The sequence below is a fragment of the Juglans regia genome, chromosome 2, assembly GCF_001411555.2.
Source record: "Juglans regia cultivar Chandler chromosome 2, Walnut 2.0, whole genome shotgun sequence".
Taxonomy (NCBI): Eukaryota; Viridiplantae; Streptophyta; class Magnoliopsida; order Fagales; family Juglandaceae; genus Juglans; species Juglans regia.
Window position 1 is genome coordinate 12,939,297 of NC_049902.1, and position 15,963 is coordinate 12,955,259.

Genomic DNA, 15,963 nt, shown 5'->3' on the forward strand with positions numbered 1-15,963 from the left:
GTAAGAGGGACAGTTTCTTATGAAACTACATTCAGATTTTGAATCTGTTCGTTCTCAGTTAATGAATAGAGATCCAGTTCCTTCTCTTGATGATTGTTTGGGAGATTTGCTTCGGGAGGAGCAAAGGTTACTTTTTCAGAGTACAATGGAACAGCAGCTTGCATCTCCTGCTCAAGTGGCATTTACAGCACAAGGAAAATCCAAGGGCCGAGACTATACCACTACACAATGCTATAGTTGCAAGGGATTTGGTCACATTGCCACCTACTATCCAAAGAAATTTTGTAACTATTGCAAAAAATCTGGACATATTATCAAGGACTGCCCAATCCGACCTCCTTGGAAGCAAGAGAGTGCCTATTCCACCTTTGTTGAAGTCTCGGGTGCATCCTCTTCTTCAGCTCCTGCAGCTGCCACTCATGCTTCAGCACCTGCCGATTCTAGTTCTACTACTCTTACTCCCAATATGGTACAAACAAATGATAATTTCTGCCTTTTCTGCTTTAGGCATCTCAGGTAAACCAAAGTCCTCCCCTAATTCTTGGCTAATAGATTCTAGTGCCTCAAATCATATGACTAATAATTCCACATTGTTGCACAATCTTCAGTCCTATGATGGTTCTCTCAAAATCCACACGGCAAATGGTAGTTCACTACCAATTTCTGCCGTGGGTGATATGTCCCCTGTCATTCGAAATGTTTTGGTTTCTCCTACTCTCTCCACAAGTTTACTTTCTGTTGGACAGCTTGTTGAAAATAATTGTAATGTCTCTTTTTCATCTTCTGGTTGTGTTGTACAGGATCAAGTGTCCGGGAGGATGATCGCTAGGGGTCCTAAGGAGGGTCGGCTATTTCCAATAAATCCTAGTTCAGCTTCTATTGCGTCTAGTTCCTTTATTTCTTGTAATGCTGTCAAAATAAGTACTAAGGATCGGCATCGACGTTTAGGACATCCCAATCCTAATGTACTCCAAACTTTGTTTAAATCTGGTGCTATTGACAATAAAAATTATGTTTCAATGGAAACAATTTCTTTTGATTGTACCTCTTGCAAACTTGCCAAAAGCAAAGTGCTACCATTTCCACAATATGGTTCTCATGCCTTTCGGGTGTTTGATATAATTCATAGCGATGTTTGGGGTATATCTCCTGTTTTATCACATGCTCACTACAAGTATTTTGTTACTTTTATTGACGATTGCAGTAGATTCACTCGGATCTATTTTCTTCGTACTAAAAGTGAAGTATTTTCTGTTTTCAAGGTCTTTCTTGCACTCGTTCAAACACAATTTGCTTCCTCAATCAAGGTCTTACGATCTGATTCTGGGGGTGAATATATGTCTCATGAATTTCAGAATTTTCTTCAAGAAAAAGGTATTCTTTCTCAACGTTCTTGCACATCTACACCACAACAAAATGGTGTAGCTGAGCGTAAGAATCGTCATCTACTTGATATGGTTCGGGCTCTTCTTATTGACTCATCCGTTCCATCTCGTTTTTGGTGTGAAGCATTAGCTACTGCTGTCCATTTAATTAATAGATTGCCCACACCGGTTTTACATAATGTTTCTCCCTATTCCATACTGTTTGGTCACACTCCTAGTTATTTTGATTTGCACATCTTTGGTTGTGTGTGTTTCATTCATCTTCCACCACATGAAAGACATAAATTGACTACTCAATATGTTAAGTGTGCTTTTCTTGGATATAGTTCCACTCAAAAAGGATTTCTTTGTTATGATCCTAATGCACGAAAAATTCGAATTTCCAAGAATGTGTTATTTTTTGAAAATCAGCATTTTTTTCTCTCATGTCGATCCTATTTCACCTAGTTTTTCAATTCTTCATGATGAGTCCGAGCCCTTCCCTATGCCCATTCCTGATACCTCTTATGCTCCAGTGGCCCGGTTTAAACCTGGTTTTGTCTACACTTGACATCATAGCACCCCTTTAGCCAAGTCTCCTATGGTTTCTCAAGATTCTCCTACTCCGGCACCTAATCCAACATCCACCATAGTTCCTGCTGCTTCTGTTCTTTGGAAATCTACCCATGTCTCTCACCCACCAGATCGGTATGGTTTTTCTTCCCCCATTTCTATGACTGCTACATTATCTTCCATTGCTATCCCTTCTTGTTACAAACAAACTATGGAACATGAGTGCTATCAGCAAGCAATGCAGACAGAACTTGATGCACTTGCGGCTAATCAGACCTGGGATGTGGTACAATGTCCTTCTATCAAACCAATTGGTAGTAAATGGGTATACTCCGTAAAGCTTCGTTCCGATGGCTCACTGGAACAATACAAAGCTAGATTGGTTGCTTTGGGGAATCGCCAAGAGTATGGCATAGATTATGATGAGACATTTGCTCCGGTTGCCAAGATAACTACTATTCACTTGTTACTTGCTCTTGTGGCTTCTAAACCTTGGCAATTACGTCAAATGGATGTCAAGAATGCTTTCTTGCATGGCGATCTAAAGGAAGATATCTACATGAAACTTCCATCTGGTATGCCTATTTCCTCCCTTACGGCTGTTTGTAAATTGAAGAGGTCTTTGTATGGTCTTAAACAAGCTCCTCGAGCTCAGTTCGAGAAATTTCGCAATACTTTGCTAGGGTTTTCTTTTAAGCAAAGTAAGTACGATGCTTCCTTATTTTTGCACAAGGGCGATGTTGGAGTAGTATTTTTATTGGTATATGTAGATGATATTATCATCTCTAGTTCGGATGGACTTTTGATTCAAAAACTTCAGCAACATCTTCATAATGTGTTTCACATTAAGGATCTTGGGGATCTTACCTACTTTCTAGGGTTGGAAGTTACGTCTCAGCCACATGGTTTATTTCTCAATCAACACAAGTATATTCAAAACCTAATTCAGTTAAGGAGATTGGAAGATACTACTCCAGTTGATACTCCTCAGGAGGTGAATGTTAAGTATAGGAAAGACGAAGGAGAACTTCTCTCGGATCCTACCTTATACTGTAAGTTTGTTGGCAGCTTGATTTATCCTATGTTGTCCACAGTGTTAGTAAGTTCATGGATTCTCCTAGACATCCTCATTTTGTAGCTGTTCGTAGGATTATTCGCTATCTACTTGGGACTCCTAATTGTGGACTGTTTTTTCCTAAGGATTCTTCTCTTCAATTAGTTGCCTACAGTGATGCAGATTGGGCTGGATGTCCGGGCTCTCGACGTTCTACTACTAGATGGTGTGTCTTCCTTGGGAATTCTCTTATGGAAGTGTAAGAAGCAAAATTATGTATCTAAGTCATCTACAGAGGTTGAATATCGGACAATATCTGCTGCATGTTCAGAAATTATGTGGTTGCGTGGTATTCTTTCAAAACTCGGCTTTGCACAGGCACATCCCACGCCTCTTCATGGTGATAATACAAGTGTCATTCAAATTGTAGCCAACCCAGTTTTTCATGAACGAACGAAGCACATCGAGGTTGATTGTCACTATATCCGAGATGCCTATGAGTCTAAAGCTATCATTCTCCCTCATGTGTCCACTGAACACCGAATAGCTGATATCTTCACCAAAGCTTTGGCTCGACGACGGCATTAATACCTAGTTAGCAAATTGCTGCTAGTAGACTCACTAGCATCAATTTGAGGGAGGGTATCAAAGGAAAACTAGGGTTTTCTTTAAGATACTGCAGCTAGGCTGCTCCTATTTTACTGGGTTGTGGCTAGGGTTACATGGCAACTAATCTCCTATTTTACTGGGATACAGCAAAACTGAATTTCAAATAGATTAGGATTTATTTACTAATCTTATCTTGTATTTAAATTAAACTTGTACATATTTAGATAGGATAAAGTCAGGTTAGTTTAGATAAGATAAAGATGTAGTTTGTTGATTCAAATTGAATTCTCAATCTTATCTTTGTAATTATTTCTAGAACTATTTTTTATATAATGAGAAGGAAGCACCTCAAAGAGGTATTCAACCAAAATCTGACATTGAGATGGGTTGGCTAGCTTCCGGGATATGCAAATATTGGTTTCTTCGGGATTTTTGGGAGGAGATTAAAACTTTAGTAGCTTTGCTCAAAATATGCTTTCGACATAATTTTAGATAGGCTAACATGGCAGCAGATTTTTTGGCAAAAAAGGGTACGATAGGTAGAACCATTGATTTTACAGGTGAAAATTTGGTGCAAGGACGGCTACGGGGAATTGTTCGACTAGACTTATTGGGGATTCCATTTATTTGTTATTAATGTATTTTTTGATAAATGTTGTCATCATGGTTTCCTCTACCATAGTGAGGGATTAATAAGAAGAGGCTTGACCTTGCTTTTATAAAAAATTAAAAAAAATTAAAAAAAAAGGAAGAAGGTGAGATTTACAATGGTTTACGGTGGTTATCAAAGAGATAAATCTGCCAACCATCACTAGTTGTTGTCGATGACCATAAAGGTGATTCTGCTATCCTGTTCAGATTTAGTTTGGACGGTGGGATATCTAAATCATTACTTATCTGAATATAACCATTACTCTACAATATAACTTGCAGTCACAGCTAAAAGAAATATTGAAATTCTATCCACTATACAGTTACCTAATGGCTTACTCAAGACTAAAGGCAGAACCACAAATACTGCTCTTTTATCGTCCATGAAAACAAACAATCCGTTCTTAAACATGGCTAGGGGCAGCAGTCCAGGTATGAATTTGAGTCCGCCCCACCTCTGCATGGGCGGGGTGGACCCCCGTCCACTAAATGCCACCCACCCTGCATCTGGGCACCTAGCAGGGGTGGGGGGCGGGCAGGGCCCAACTTTGCTCAAGTAAAACTCTTGTATTGCCTTGGCTTCTATATAAAAGTTGGTTTAGGAGGCCAATGCAATACACTCTTGTGAACAAGTCTAACAAATTTAAAAACTGATAACATAGTTTTTATGTTATCAATTTTCAAATTATTGCTATATATATAAATTTTAGTTTACAATTTAAATTATATAATAATTTGGGTTTGGGTCCAAAAATAATATTTTATTTTTGGACCCATTATATTTGTCAAGATAATTATAGTTTCCTTAGCATCTGTTGCACCATTTCAGGAGTGCAATAAGTTGCTGCAGGAGATGCAAGATCAGAGGAAACACCTGAGGAAGAGTCATGTGCTGCAGAAGTCGCTATAGGAGAAACAGACACAGAAGTCTGAAATGCTTGAGCCTGACGATTCTGGGGGCGGATATGACATTCTTTGATAATATAACCTTTTTTCTTACAATAAGAACAATATTTTTTAGGACAATTGGCAGCAATATGCCCATAGGCCTTGCAGCAGAAACACTGCAAATTTTTAGAAGTCATAGGTGATCCGTGTCCTTGGGCAGCATAAGCCACAGTTGCCGTACCGGAACTACCATGAGATTGCTCCAGAATAGCTTGAGTACTAAGACGTTGTTCCTCGCGAAATAACTCACCAAAACAAATATCCAGAGAAGGAACAGGAGATCTGTTCAGTAGAGAAGAGAGAACAGATTCATATTCCGGGCGTAGTTTCATAAGAAACTGATCACGCCGGCTAGTCGCATGAAGCTTCTGAATAGTCGAAAGTGCGGCAACAGGAACATCCGCTATAACCAAATCAGTATATTCATTCCAAAGAGTCAAGAATGCCGAGTAGTAGTCTTTGATGGAAAGACTACCATGTTGAAACATGGCAATCACATGTTCCAACTGAAAGCGACAAGCATCATTGTCTTGATGATAAACTTTCTTCAAGTAATTCCACATGGATTGAGCGGAGCGATGAGCCCGTAAGTTAGTGACAATATGTGGCTCCACTGAACCAAGAAGCCAAGACATGATCCGAGCATCAAGCATATCCCAAGAAGGCGAAGACACGACATCTTTGGATTTTTCAGTATTGGATGTTTGTGCAACATCCGTGCCATCAATATGGCCCCAAAGGTCTTTTCCCTTGAGGAAAAGTTCAAATTGTAAAACCCAAGTAGAATAATTTTTGCCTGTAAATTTGACACACACAGGTGCAGAATCCATTGCAAATAAATGGAACTCGAGACGAGAAAAAAAATCCAGAATGAACTTAAAGGAACCAAAAAGATGAGTTTCTGCCGACAAATGTGAGAAGGCAAAAAAAATAATACGAAGACCAAAAAAAATTGTGCCGAAATCACCCACTCAGGAATGTAAACAGATAACGCAGGAAAAATTGCCCAGACCTTAAACAGAGGCTGCCGAAACACACCACTCCAGAAGAAGAGCGTGTCGATGGAGGAAGGAGATGCCGAGAAGGCCCAAAACAGAGACAGAACCTGCCGAGAAAAGCTACCCCAGAAACAGAGTGCCGAAAAGACGAAGCTCTTACGTCTGTCGATACACGAGAAATCGAAGATGCCGAGAGGACCACGCCGACACACGAAACTGAGACAAATCGAAGATGCCGAGAGGTACCGCCAATACTCAGACCACGCCGACACACGAAACCGAGACAGAAGACGATGCACGCGGGCAACAACGAAACCGAGAGAAAAAAATTCAACCAGCTCTTGATACCATGTCAAGATAAGTTAAAATGCGATGTATGAATAGCCGAATCAATTGGCCTTTGAGTGATCTGTATATTATATAGAAACTTTACAAGAGAACTATACATGGGAAGAAACTAATTATCGAGTGATTCTAGCATTCTTAGCCTTATAAGGAAACTATATATTCTGTACAAGCCTAACTAACGGAAGTAAAGATGAGATAAGGAAAGAAGAATAGAAGGAAACTATATTGATGATGGACAGCAAAGCTATCCATTGACATTCTGCAGTGGTTGGTGCCACCTGGGTGTGTCCGGAATGGAGTTTTCCGGCTTAACAATAGGTTTAACGTTGTTTCGGATGTTTTCCGAAGTTGTATCCGGTATTGGCTCCTGGATTTGAGCTCACCATCGTATTCTATATTGTCTATTGACTTTCTCGTCGGAGGAGGCCACCTGTCGCTGCAATGTTGAAGTTGAGGGAGTGTTTGGTTGCAGTGCTCAGGCATCTGGCCTTGGGGTGAGGCTGTCCTTAACTAGAATTAATTGTATGTTCCTATCTCGAATAGAGCCAGTTTGGTAATGAGAATAAGATAACCCACAACCACTCATTCTTGTTATAAATCAAATCTAAGTTTCAAGCCAGATCCGGTACAAGGCCATCCGTACCAGTACATACCCTGTTCGGATTCAATATTTTCCGGTTCATACTGGTTGGACCCAATACAGACTGGTTTGGAGCCGATATTCAACTATTTTCGCCAATATTTGCAATTAATCAACTGGTACAAACTGAAATCCGGTCATTCAAGTCTATCTCTTGCATTCTTTCCTAATATTTCACACAACTACTTCAGCTCAGATTTATACTTTTCAGATTGGATTCAAGCCAGTTTCTTCAGTTTTCATCCATATTTCACATTTTGTATTGGTTTGCTACCTTTGGGTTGGATTGTGTTGTATTTTTCAGCCCCAATGTCTACTAAATTTGAGCCATTGTCTCTTACATCAAGCTTTAATGTGCCTATGACCTAGGTGAAATTGAAATGAAAGAGCTATGTGCTTTTGGTCAAATTCTCTTAAAGTGTTTTTGAAAGGCAAGGATCTTCGTAGCCACTTGGTTGATACAAAACTCGACACAATTAGTACTACATATGCTCAATGTGAGGAAAAAGATGCTCAAATCTTGTCCTTGATGTTATCTAGCATTGAGCATAATATTTGTTCTAGTTTGATGCATCTTGACACTACTCAAACAAATGTATTTAGGTGTTGGGAACATGACCCGCATTTATGAGTTGTGTAAGCAATTCTTTGGGTTGGAACAAGGTACTTTGGGCCTTGAAGAGTAATATTCTCAAGTGATGAGTATATGTGAGGAGCTCATAATGTATCAACCTATTACTCTCTCATGAAGGCTTCAATGTTTGGGTATATTACTCTTGCAGAAGTTGTTCAGGTCGCGCACGGGCTTCATCTTCCACAGCTACTCTTACCCATTCAAGTACAATGTCCACATGTCTTATCTCATCTACTCAAGATCCATGGATCATCGATTCAAGAGCTAATGAACATTTGACCGGTTTGTCTCATTTCTTGTCTAAGTTAGATACCATAACATCTCCAAAGAGTGTTACTCTTGTTAATGGTTCTCTTGCTAAAGTTATAGGCATTGGATCCACTAAGCTCACTGACTCTATATCCTTGTCATTTGTTCTGTATGCTCCTAATTTTCCCTTTAGTTTGTTGTCCATTAGTAAGATTACTCAAAATCTTCATGTTCGGTGACATTTTATCCCTCTTTATGTATCTTTCAAAATCTCAAGACGGGGGGGAAGAAGATTGGTACAGGGCATGAAGCTGATAGTTTTTATTACCTTGATGTCAATCAGTCACCAACTCAAGCCCTCATATCCTCATCACCATCTGCTTTTGAATGGCATTGTCACCTTGGTCACTCCTCTCTCTCTTTTGAAACGTCAAGTTAAGAATCTTGGAAATGTGCCTTCTTTTCCTTATGAAGCATGTCAACTTAGCAAACACCATCGTCTCTTTTGTACCTCGAGTTGATAATCGAGCATCTAGTCCTTTTGAATTGGCTCTCTCTGATATATGGGGACCAATCAACATTGTATTAGATAAGTTTCAGTATTTTGTTGATGACTACTCTCGTATGACATGGTTGCTTCTGATCAAGGTACAATCTGAACTTCTTTACATATTTAAAGTCTTTTGGAAAGAAATTAAAACTCAATTTAGACAAAAAAAATTCAAGTTTTGCATTCTGATAATGCTAGAGAATATCAATCTAGTGTCTTTGCTACTTAAGTAATAAAAGAATTATTTATCATACTTCATGTTCTTATACACCCCAACAGAATGGGGTGTCTGAACGCAAAAAACGTCCTTTGTTAGATGCAACCCGAGCACTTTTACTGCACATGCATCTTTCTAAATGATTTTGGAGTGATGGTGTTCTTACTGCTTGTCACCTTATTAACCATATGCCTTCATTAGTCTTCGATGGTTCCTCTCCCTTCTTCATATTGTTCCCTTCATCTCCGTCTTTTTCTCTCCCTCCAAAAATCTTTGGGTATGTTTGCTATGTTCATAACGACCCAAGCTTTGATAAGCTTGATCTACCTGCTACCAAGTGTATTTTTGTTCGTTATTCCCGGACTCAAAAAATGATATCGCTGCTATAGTCCTGCTCTTAGACGCTACTTCATGAGTGCTGATGTCACCTTCTTTGAGTCCATACCCTATTTCTCGAACAAATATTCGATTGTTGAGTGTGATCCTCTACCATTACCTACTCTTACCCTTTCTCCTACACAGTGTGATCCTCTACCATCACCCTCCCATACCCAACCCTTAGTGCCTTCCCTTGTTCCTCTACAGGTTTACTCGCATCGCTTGCGGCCCTCAGCTCACATGCTTCCACCAACCTTGACTCCATCTTCAGATCCTGAGTTACCTAGTACTTCAGACTCTCCAACTATTGCTCTCTAAAAAGGTACTCGTTCTTGTGTTACTCAACATCCAAGTAGCCAATTTGTCTCTTGTCATGCCTTATCTCCTTCATTCTCCAGTTTTACTTCTCAACTTTCAAAACTTTCTGTTAGGATGCTTTATCTGATCCAGAATGGAGGACAGCTATGAAAAATGAAATAGACATCCTTCACTGTAATGGGACATGGGATCTTGTTCCCCTACCATCTAGTAAACGACCGTTGGCTGTAAATGGGTATGTACAATCAAATTCCATCATGATGGTTCTGTGGAACATCTGAAAACCTGTTTGGTTGCTAAGGGTTACACTCAACTTATGGCATTGATTACGACGAGACTTTCTCCCTGGTAGCCAAAATTTCTTCTGTTCGAGTGTTGATCTCCCTTGCTGCTTATTTGGATTGGCTCTTATTTCAGTTGGATATTAAAAATGCATTCCTACATGGCGACTTAATGAGGAAGTTTAAATCGAGCAACCACCTGGGTTTGTTGCTCAGGGAGAGTATCGAGATACTGTGTGCAAGTTAAAAAAGGCATTATATGGTTTGAAACAATTTCCTCGAACGTGGTTTGAGATGTTTTCTGATGTTGTATTGGCATTTGGTTTTCATAGATGCCAAATAAACCATTCAATATTTCACCAAAATTGTGATGCAGGTCATATTTTGTTGGTTGTATACGCAAATGACATTTTAATTACTGGGAGTAACTCAACTGGAATTGCTAGGCTGAAAAAAATTTTACATGATCAGTTTCAGACAAAAGATTTGGGCAAGTTTAGGTATTTTCTTGGAATTGAAGTCGGTAGATCTAAAAAATGTATTAAGTTATTAACCTATCTCAGAGAAAATATATATTTGACCTTCTGGAAGAAACTAGCATGTTCGGTGCACGATCTATTGATACTCTTATGGATCCAAATCGTAAACTCTTGAAAGAGGAAGAGGAGTTATTTGGAGATCCAGATAGGTCTCAAAGAATTGTTGAGAAATTGAATTATCTTACTATTACTAGACCTAACATCTCTTATGCAGTAAGTGTAGTGAGTCAATTTCTACAAATGCCAAAGGTCTCACATTGGGATGCTATAATCAATATTCTTCGTTATCTTAAGCGAGCTCCTGGCCTTGAATTGTTGTATAGACCAAATGGACATCTTAGAATTGAAGCCTTTTCGTATGCTAATTGGGCAAGATCTCCTTCAGATAGAAGATCTACTACTCGATATTGTACTTTTGTGGAATGTAACTTGGTTACATGGAAGAGTAAGAAACAAACAGTAATAGCTCGTTCTAGTGCAGAAGCTGAATACAGGGCAATGACCCACACTACTAATAAGCTGACATGGTTGCAACACTTCCTTCAAGAGATTGGATTTCCAAACTTTTGTCCCTTTTCAATTATTTTGTGATAATCAAGCTACAATGCATATTACCTCTAATCCTGTGTTCCATGAGAAGACTAAACACATAGAGATTGATTTTTATTTCATACGAGATAAGATACTAAGTGGTGACATTTTTATACCATTTGTGAAGTCTGCTGATCAACTTGCAGATATGTTTACTAAGTCATTGTGTTATAGTCGATTTAAAGCTTATTTGTTCCAACTTGGATTTCTATGATATATATGCCCAAGCTTGAGAGGTAGTGTTAGAGGACATGGTTGTAATTAGTGTAACTTGTGAGGGTATATTTTTCAATTGTATGTATTATATATATCAATTGTATGTATTATATATATATATATTTATGTCAGGGAACCTCTCCAAGTCAGGACCCTTCGGACCCACTCCTGTAAAGTAAACCCCAGTCCTGTACACCACACCCTAGGAAGTTTCCCTACACAGAACTGGTTAAATCGTTAGCTTTTCACCAGGGGGTGTGGCCCCAAAGGATTGTTTGCACCCATGAGATGTTGAATCTTGAATCTTGAAGGAAGTGATACCCCAAGACCAAGGCCTTCACCACTTGGGCCAACCCCTTGGGGTATCACTGAATAGTATGAATAATATGAAAGTATTCTCTCTATGCTCCTTTACAGCTTGAAACCATAATATGAGTCTATTCCTTCCCAAATTCTGGCTAGTCCACAACTCTACTCATTTCCTGATGTGTTCTCTCGATTTTAACATGTCACATTATTTGGACATGGATCTCATCTTTTCTGATCATAGTAGTGAGATATCTACTTTAGTTGCCTCTTATAGGAGTCACAATGTTCCTCCTATAGGGCGTGGTGGTGAGGTGCACGTGGGGGATGTGACACCAAGGGTGGTCATACACGAGGTCGCGAATCTCATAAGTGCAACCATTTTGGTCATAATAATCACTCGATAGACTATTGTTGGGATTTACATGGTAGACCATTTGGGTCCACTAATCAGGCCATTTGTCAAGATACATCCTCACCATCAACTAGCTCCAACCCACCTCTAGATTCAGACATGATAACCATACCGAGGGATAAGTATGATCAGCTTTTGTCTCGCACACAGGCTTCTCCATCTTCCATAGCTACTCTTGCCCAAACATGTACAACATCTGCATGTCTTCTCTCATCCACTCAAAATCCATGGATCATTGATTCGGGAGCTAATGAACATATAACCGGTTTGTCTTATTCCTTATCTAATTTGGATACTGTGAAATCTCCAAAGAGTGTTACTCTTGCTAAAGGTTCTCTTACTAAAGTTGCAGGCATTGAATCAACTAGTACAATTAAAAAGCTCCAATGTTTAGTGAGTTTTTACTCCCTCTTTATGTATCTTTCAGGATCTCAAGACAAGAAGATTGATACGGAAGCACGAAGCCGGTGGCTTATATTATCTTGATTTTGAGCATTCACCCACTCAAGCTCTCACATACTTTTCATCATCCGCTTCTGAATGGCATTGTCACCTTGATCACCCTTCCATTTCCATTTTGAAACGTTAGATTAGGAATCTTAGAAATATATCTTCCTTTCCTCATCAAGCGTCTCAACTTAGCAAACACCATTGTATGTCTTCTATACCTCAAGTTGACCTAGTACATAATTTTCTCAATCCTTCTCCTCAATTGCCAAAATATGTTCTGTTCAAGTACTAATCTCTCTTGCCGCCAATCTAAACTGGCCCTTATTTCAGTTAGATGTTAAAAATGCATTTTTACATGGAGACTTGCACGAGGAAGTTTATGTCAAGATTGATCTGAATACCTCTTCCATTAGGTTTCTTTCATTATTTATAGAAAAGAGTTACAACTTGCTAGATATTTCTTCTACCGATTTCTCTGTAACACGTTAAGTATCTATACACGTTAAGTCTATTTATAGTTAGCCTAATTCTCTGCTATACAATCTAAATATAGAAAGACCTAAATTATATTCATAACATCCCCCCTCAAATTGATGATGGTATCGTTTGGGCAATAAAGATTCATTTTCTTCTTCTCTTGTATCTTTTGATTGTGCTATATTGTCGTCTTGGTAAAAGTAAGACTTTACCTTTTCTTGCGCATGGTAGTCGTGCTTCTAACTGTTTTGAGATCGTACATACCCCCTCAAATTGATGCTGGTATCTTTTGGGCAATAAAGATTCCTTTTCTTCTTCTCCTGTCTCTTTTGATTGTACTATTTTTTCGTCTTGGTAAAAGTAAAACTTTACATTTTCTTGCGCATGGTAGTCGTGCTTCTAATCGTTTTGAGATCGTGCATACTAACGTTTGGGCCAGATGTGCGGATACTCGTCATGTATTTAGGCTAACTATTTCTATATTTAGGTCTTTCTATATTTAGATTGTATAGCAGAGAATTAGGCTAACTATAAATAGACTTAACGTGTATAGATACTTAACGTGTTACAGAGAAATCGGTAGAAGAAATATCTAGCAAGTTGTAACTCTTTTCTATAAATAATGAAAGAAACCTAATGGAAGAGGTATTCAGACCAATCTTGACAAATAAGACATGCACATGAATATGACATGCCATGAACATCAAGAAGTCAGAATGTTCTCATGCATCGTGAGAAGATAACAAAGAAGTTATGTGAATAGTAAGTAAGATTTAATGTTTGGCCTTATGTTATGAGTGGATGTGCAAGCCACAAACCTAAGCGTGGTCCACCATATGTCATGTTATGATTAATGCGGCAATGACAATTGGACCAATGCACATATGATATGATAGCCACTGTGCAAGTGAAAGGCAAGATTAACAAGTCATTCACTCATCCATGTTACATGAATTGCCATGATTACGTCTAACATTCTACATATGTTACTATTGAACAATCCACGTGCTATATATAAGTATGATCATGCATGAACTTTTCAAGGTAAAGCCTAAGGTCAAGTTAAGTTAGATTTGCAGTATGATGTGTTGTTTATTGAGTTTTCGACTCACATTTTGTTTGGTTTTATGTTTTAATGTCCCGGGCGATGTACAGTGGACACCAAGTAGGATGGCTAGGAGTAGATTTATTTTACCAGTCTTAGACCTTACAAATAAGTGTTATTGTCACATAGGAGTAGTTTATGTTTTACGTAATTGTGTCATTACGTTCAGTTTTATAAGACAGTTTCATGTTAAGCAATTTTATGCTTCAATAAGATGATCAAGGTTTCTATGATGTCATATCTATTAACCGGGCATAAAGTTATGCAAGTTCATAACATTCCTAACCTACAGGAAGGGGTGTTACATATTTGGATTTGTTTACGCAATGTACCTTACTACCTACTTCAATAGTGAAAGGGACAATCACCAATGATACACACCAGCATCATCCACCATTCTGCCTACCATTATTGGCTCTGACACCAATTGTTAGAGAGACAAACACCTTTAGGAATTCTTCAATGAAATTATAATATTACATAATGGAACACTAAAAAACCAAAAATTGGGACTATAGATTTGGTGCAACTATGCTAATATTAATCGCTTGCATTTATTACATATTTTCATTATGTGATTTAACTTCTTACATTCACACATGCATACTCAACAACGATAACATCAAAGAGTAATGTATTCTAGTCATTTAATCAACTAACACCGCCATTATTGGCATGAATGAATAATAATTCATTCTTACCCACAAAAAAAAAGAATAATAATTCATCACCTTTGCAAAGCTTCTTAATAGGTGCAATGCTTTATCAGTGAAAGCTAAATGCCAAGCCAAACCTCTCCCCTCATGTCCTTAATGTTGGACAATATCAAGGGGAGATTGTTGGAATCCCACACTTGGTTAGAAGGTTTTTTTTTCTTGATTGGTTTTGTAAAGTGGCTACTTACCACATTGAACAAAGGAAAAACCAAAGTTTACCCTGATTTTTTTCCTAGAGTTAGATTTCAAGCAGTGAGACCATCTTCTCTTTCCCGGCTTTTATTTAGACCAACATTTGGTTACTTCCAAAAACTTGTTATCAGGATGGAGACCTTCTTGTTTAGTCTTTCTGTTAATTACTCTTTAGCAATCTTCTTTAAATGAATCTTTGCCGCTTTTGGTCAGATCTTCCAACGGCTAATTTTCCAACAGCAATAATTGTTAGGTGACCAAATCTATTCGACAAAGTTTAATCAGTCCAACTGCACAGCCAACAGTTACTTATATGCAATTGTTTCATCAGTTCTTGCACACAGTGACAATCGATACTCATTGAGTGACTTTCGAAACAAAAATGGATATTTCAGCATCGGATATCTGTCCCACTTCAATGGTAGTGTATGGCTATGGTAGTTGTATGAAACACGCATAAATATTGCAGGGAATATATAAAAGAATATTGTAATGAAAAGGATTGGATGCATCAAATTAATACTAGGTATATCTTATAAAAACTTCAAATTGGGTTCCTCAGGTATGAATCCTAGGAGTTGGTCAGTACTGCAACTTTCTAGAATATTCCCCAATATCTTTAGGAGATCAAGTTCAAATTTTGAAATATTTCCTTACCGTATTTCTTAGGTTCAATGCAATTTTCTAAGCCATGTAAATAAAATCCTTTATTTATAAAACCTCAAAGTCATCTTTATCTGAACATCCATAACTTTTACTCGTATGCCAAAATGAGAAGATATTGCTTTTGCATAACCTTGTTCTTCTGCCAGATAGACTGTATATATTTGGAAGTTGTTAAAAACGTGATGATTTTTAATTTTAACTTATCAAAAAAAGATAATTGGAAATTCTTTCAGAATTTTCCAAAGCTATATCTCCAAGCTACCAAATGTGGTCTACAAAAATGTGGAAGTTCCAAAAGAAATGGAAAAGACAGTCGAGGATGGAATAAAACTTACAATTGTTCTAATTTGGTTAAATTCCCGAGCTCAAATGGCAGAGGACCAGAGAAGTTGTTAAACCCGAGAGCCCTACAAAATTGAAAAGTGAAGTAAAAAATATTATTCCAAGGGTTTTATGATTTTAGGTTCAGATTATTAAC

At 38.2% G+C, this 15,963-nt stretch overlaps 1 protein-coding gene across 4 annotated transcripts in view; it reads right to left on the reverse strand.

Moving 5' to 3' along the window:
- LOC108998009 (probable LRR receptor-like serine/threonine-protein kinase At1g56140) overlaps positions 1 to 15,963 on the reverse strand; it is a 75,507-nt gene that overhangs the window by 46,489 nt on the left and 13,055 nt on the right. For all 4 annotated transcript variants that reach the window (XR_001997258.2, XM_035687835.1, XM_018974426.2 and 1 more), the window contains exon 6: positions 15,821 to 15,892. Coding sequence is in view for 3 of the 4 variants with exons in the window: in XM_035687835.1 (XP_035543728.1) it covers positions 15,821 to 15,892 (72 nt within the window). In the remaining variant the exon portion in view is untranslated. The remainder of the gene's footprint in view (positions 1 to 15,820; positions 15,893 to 15,963) is intronic.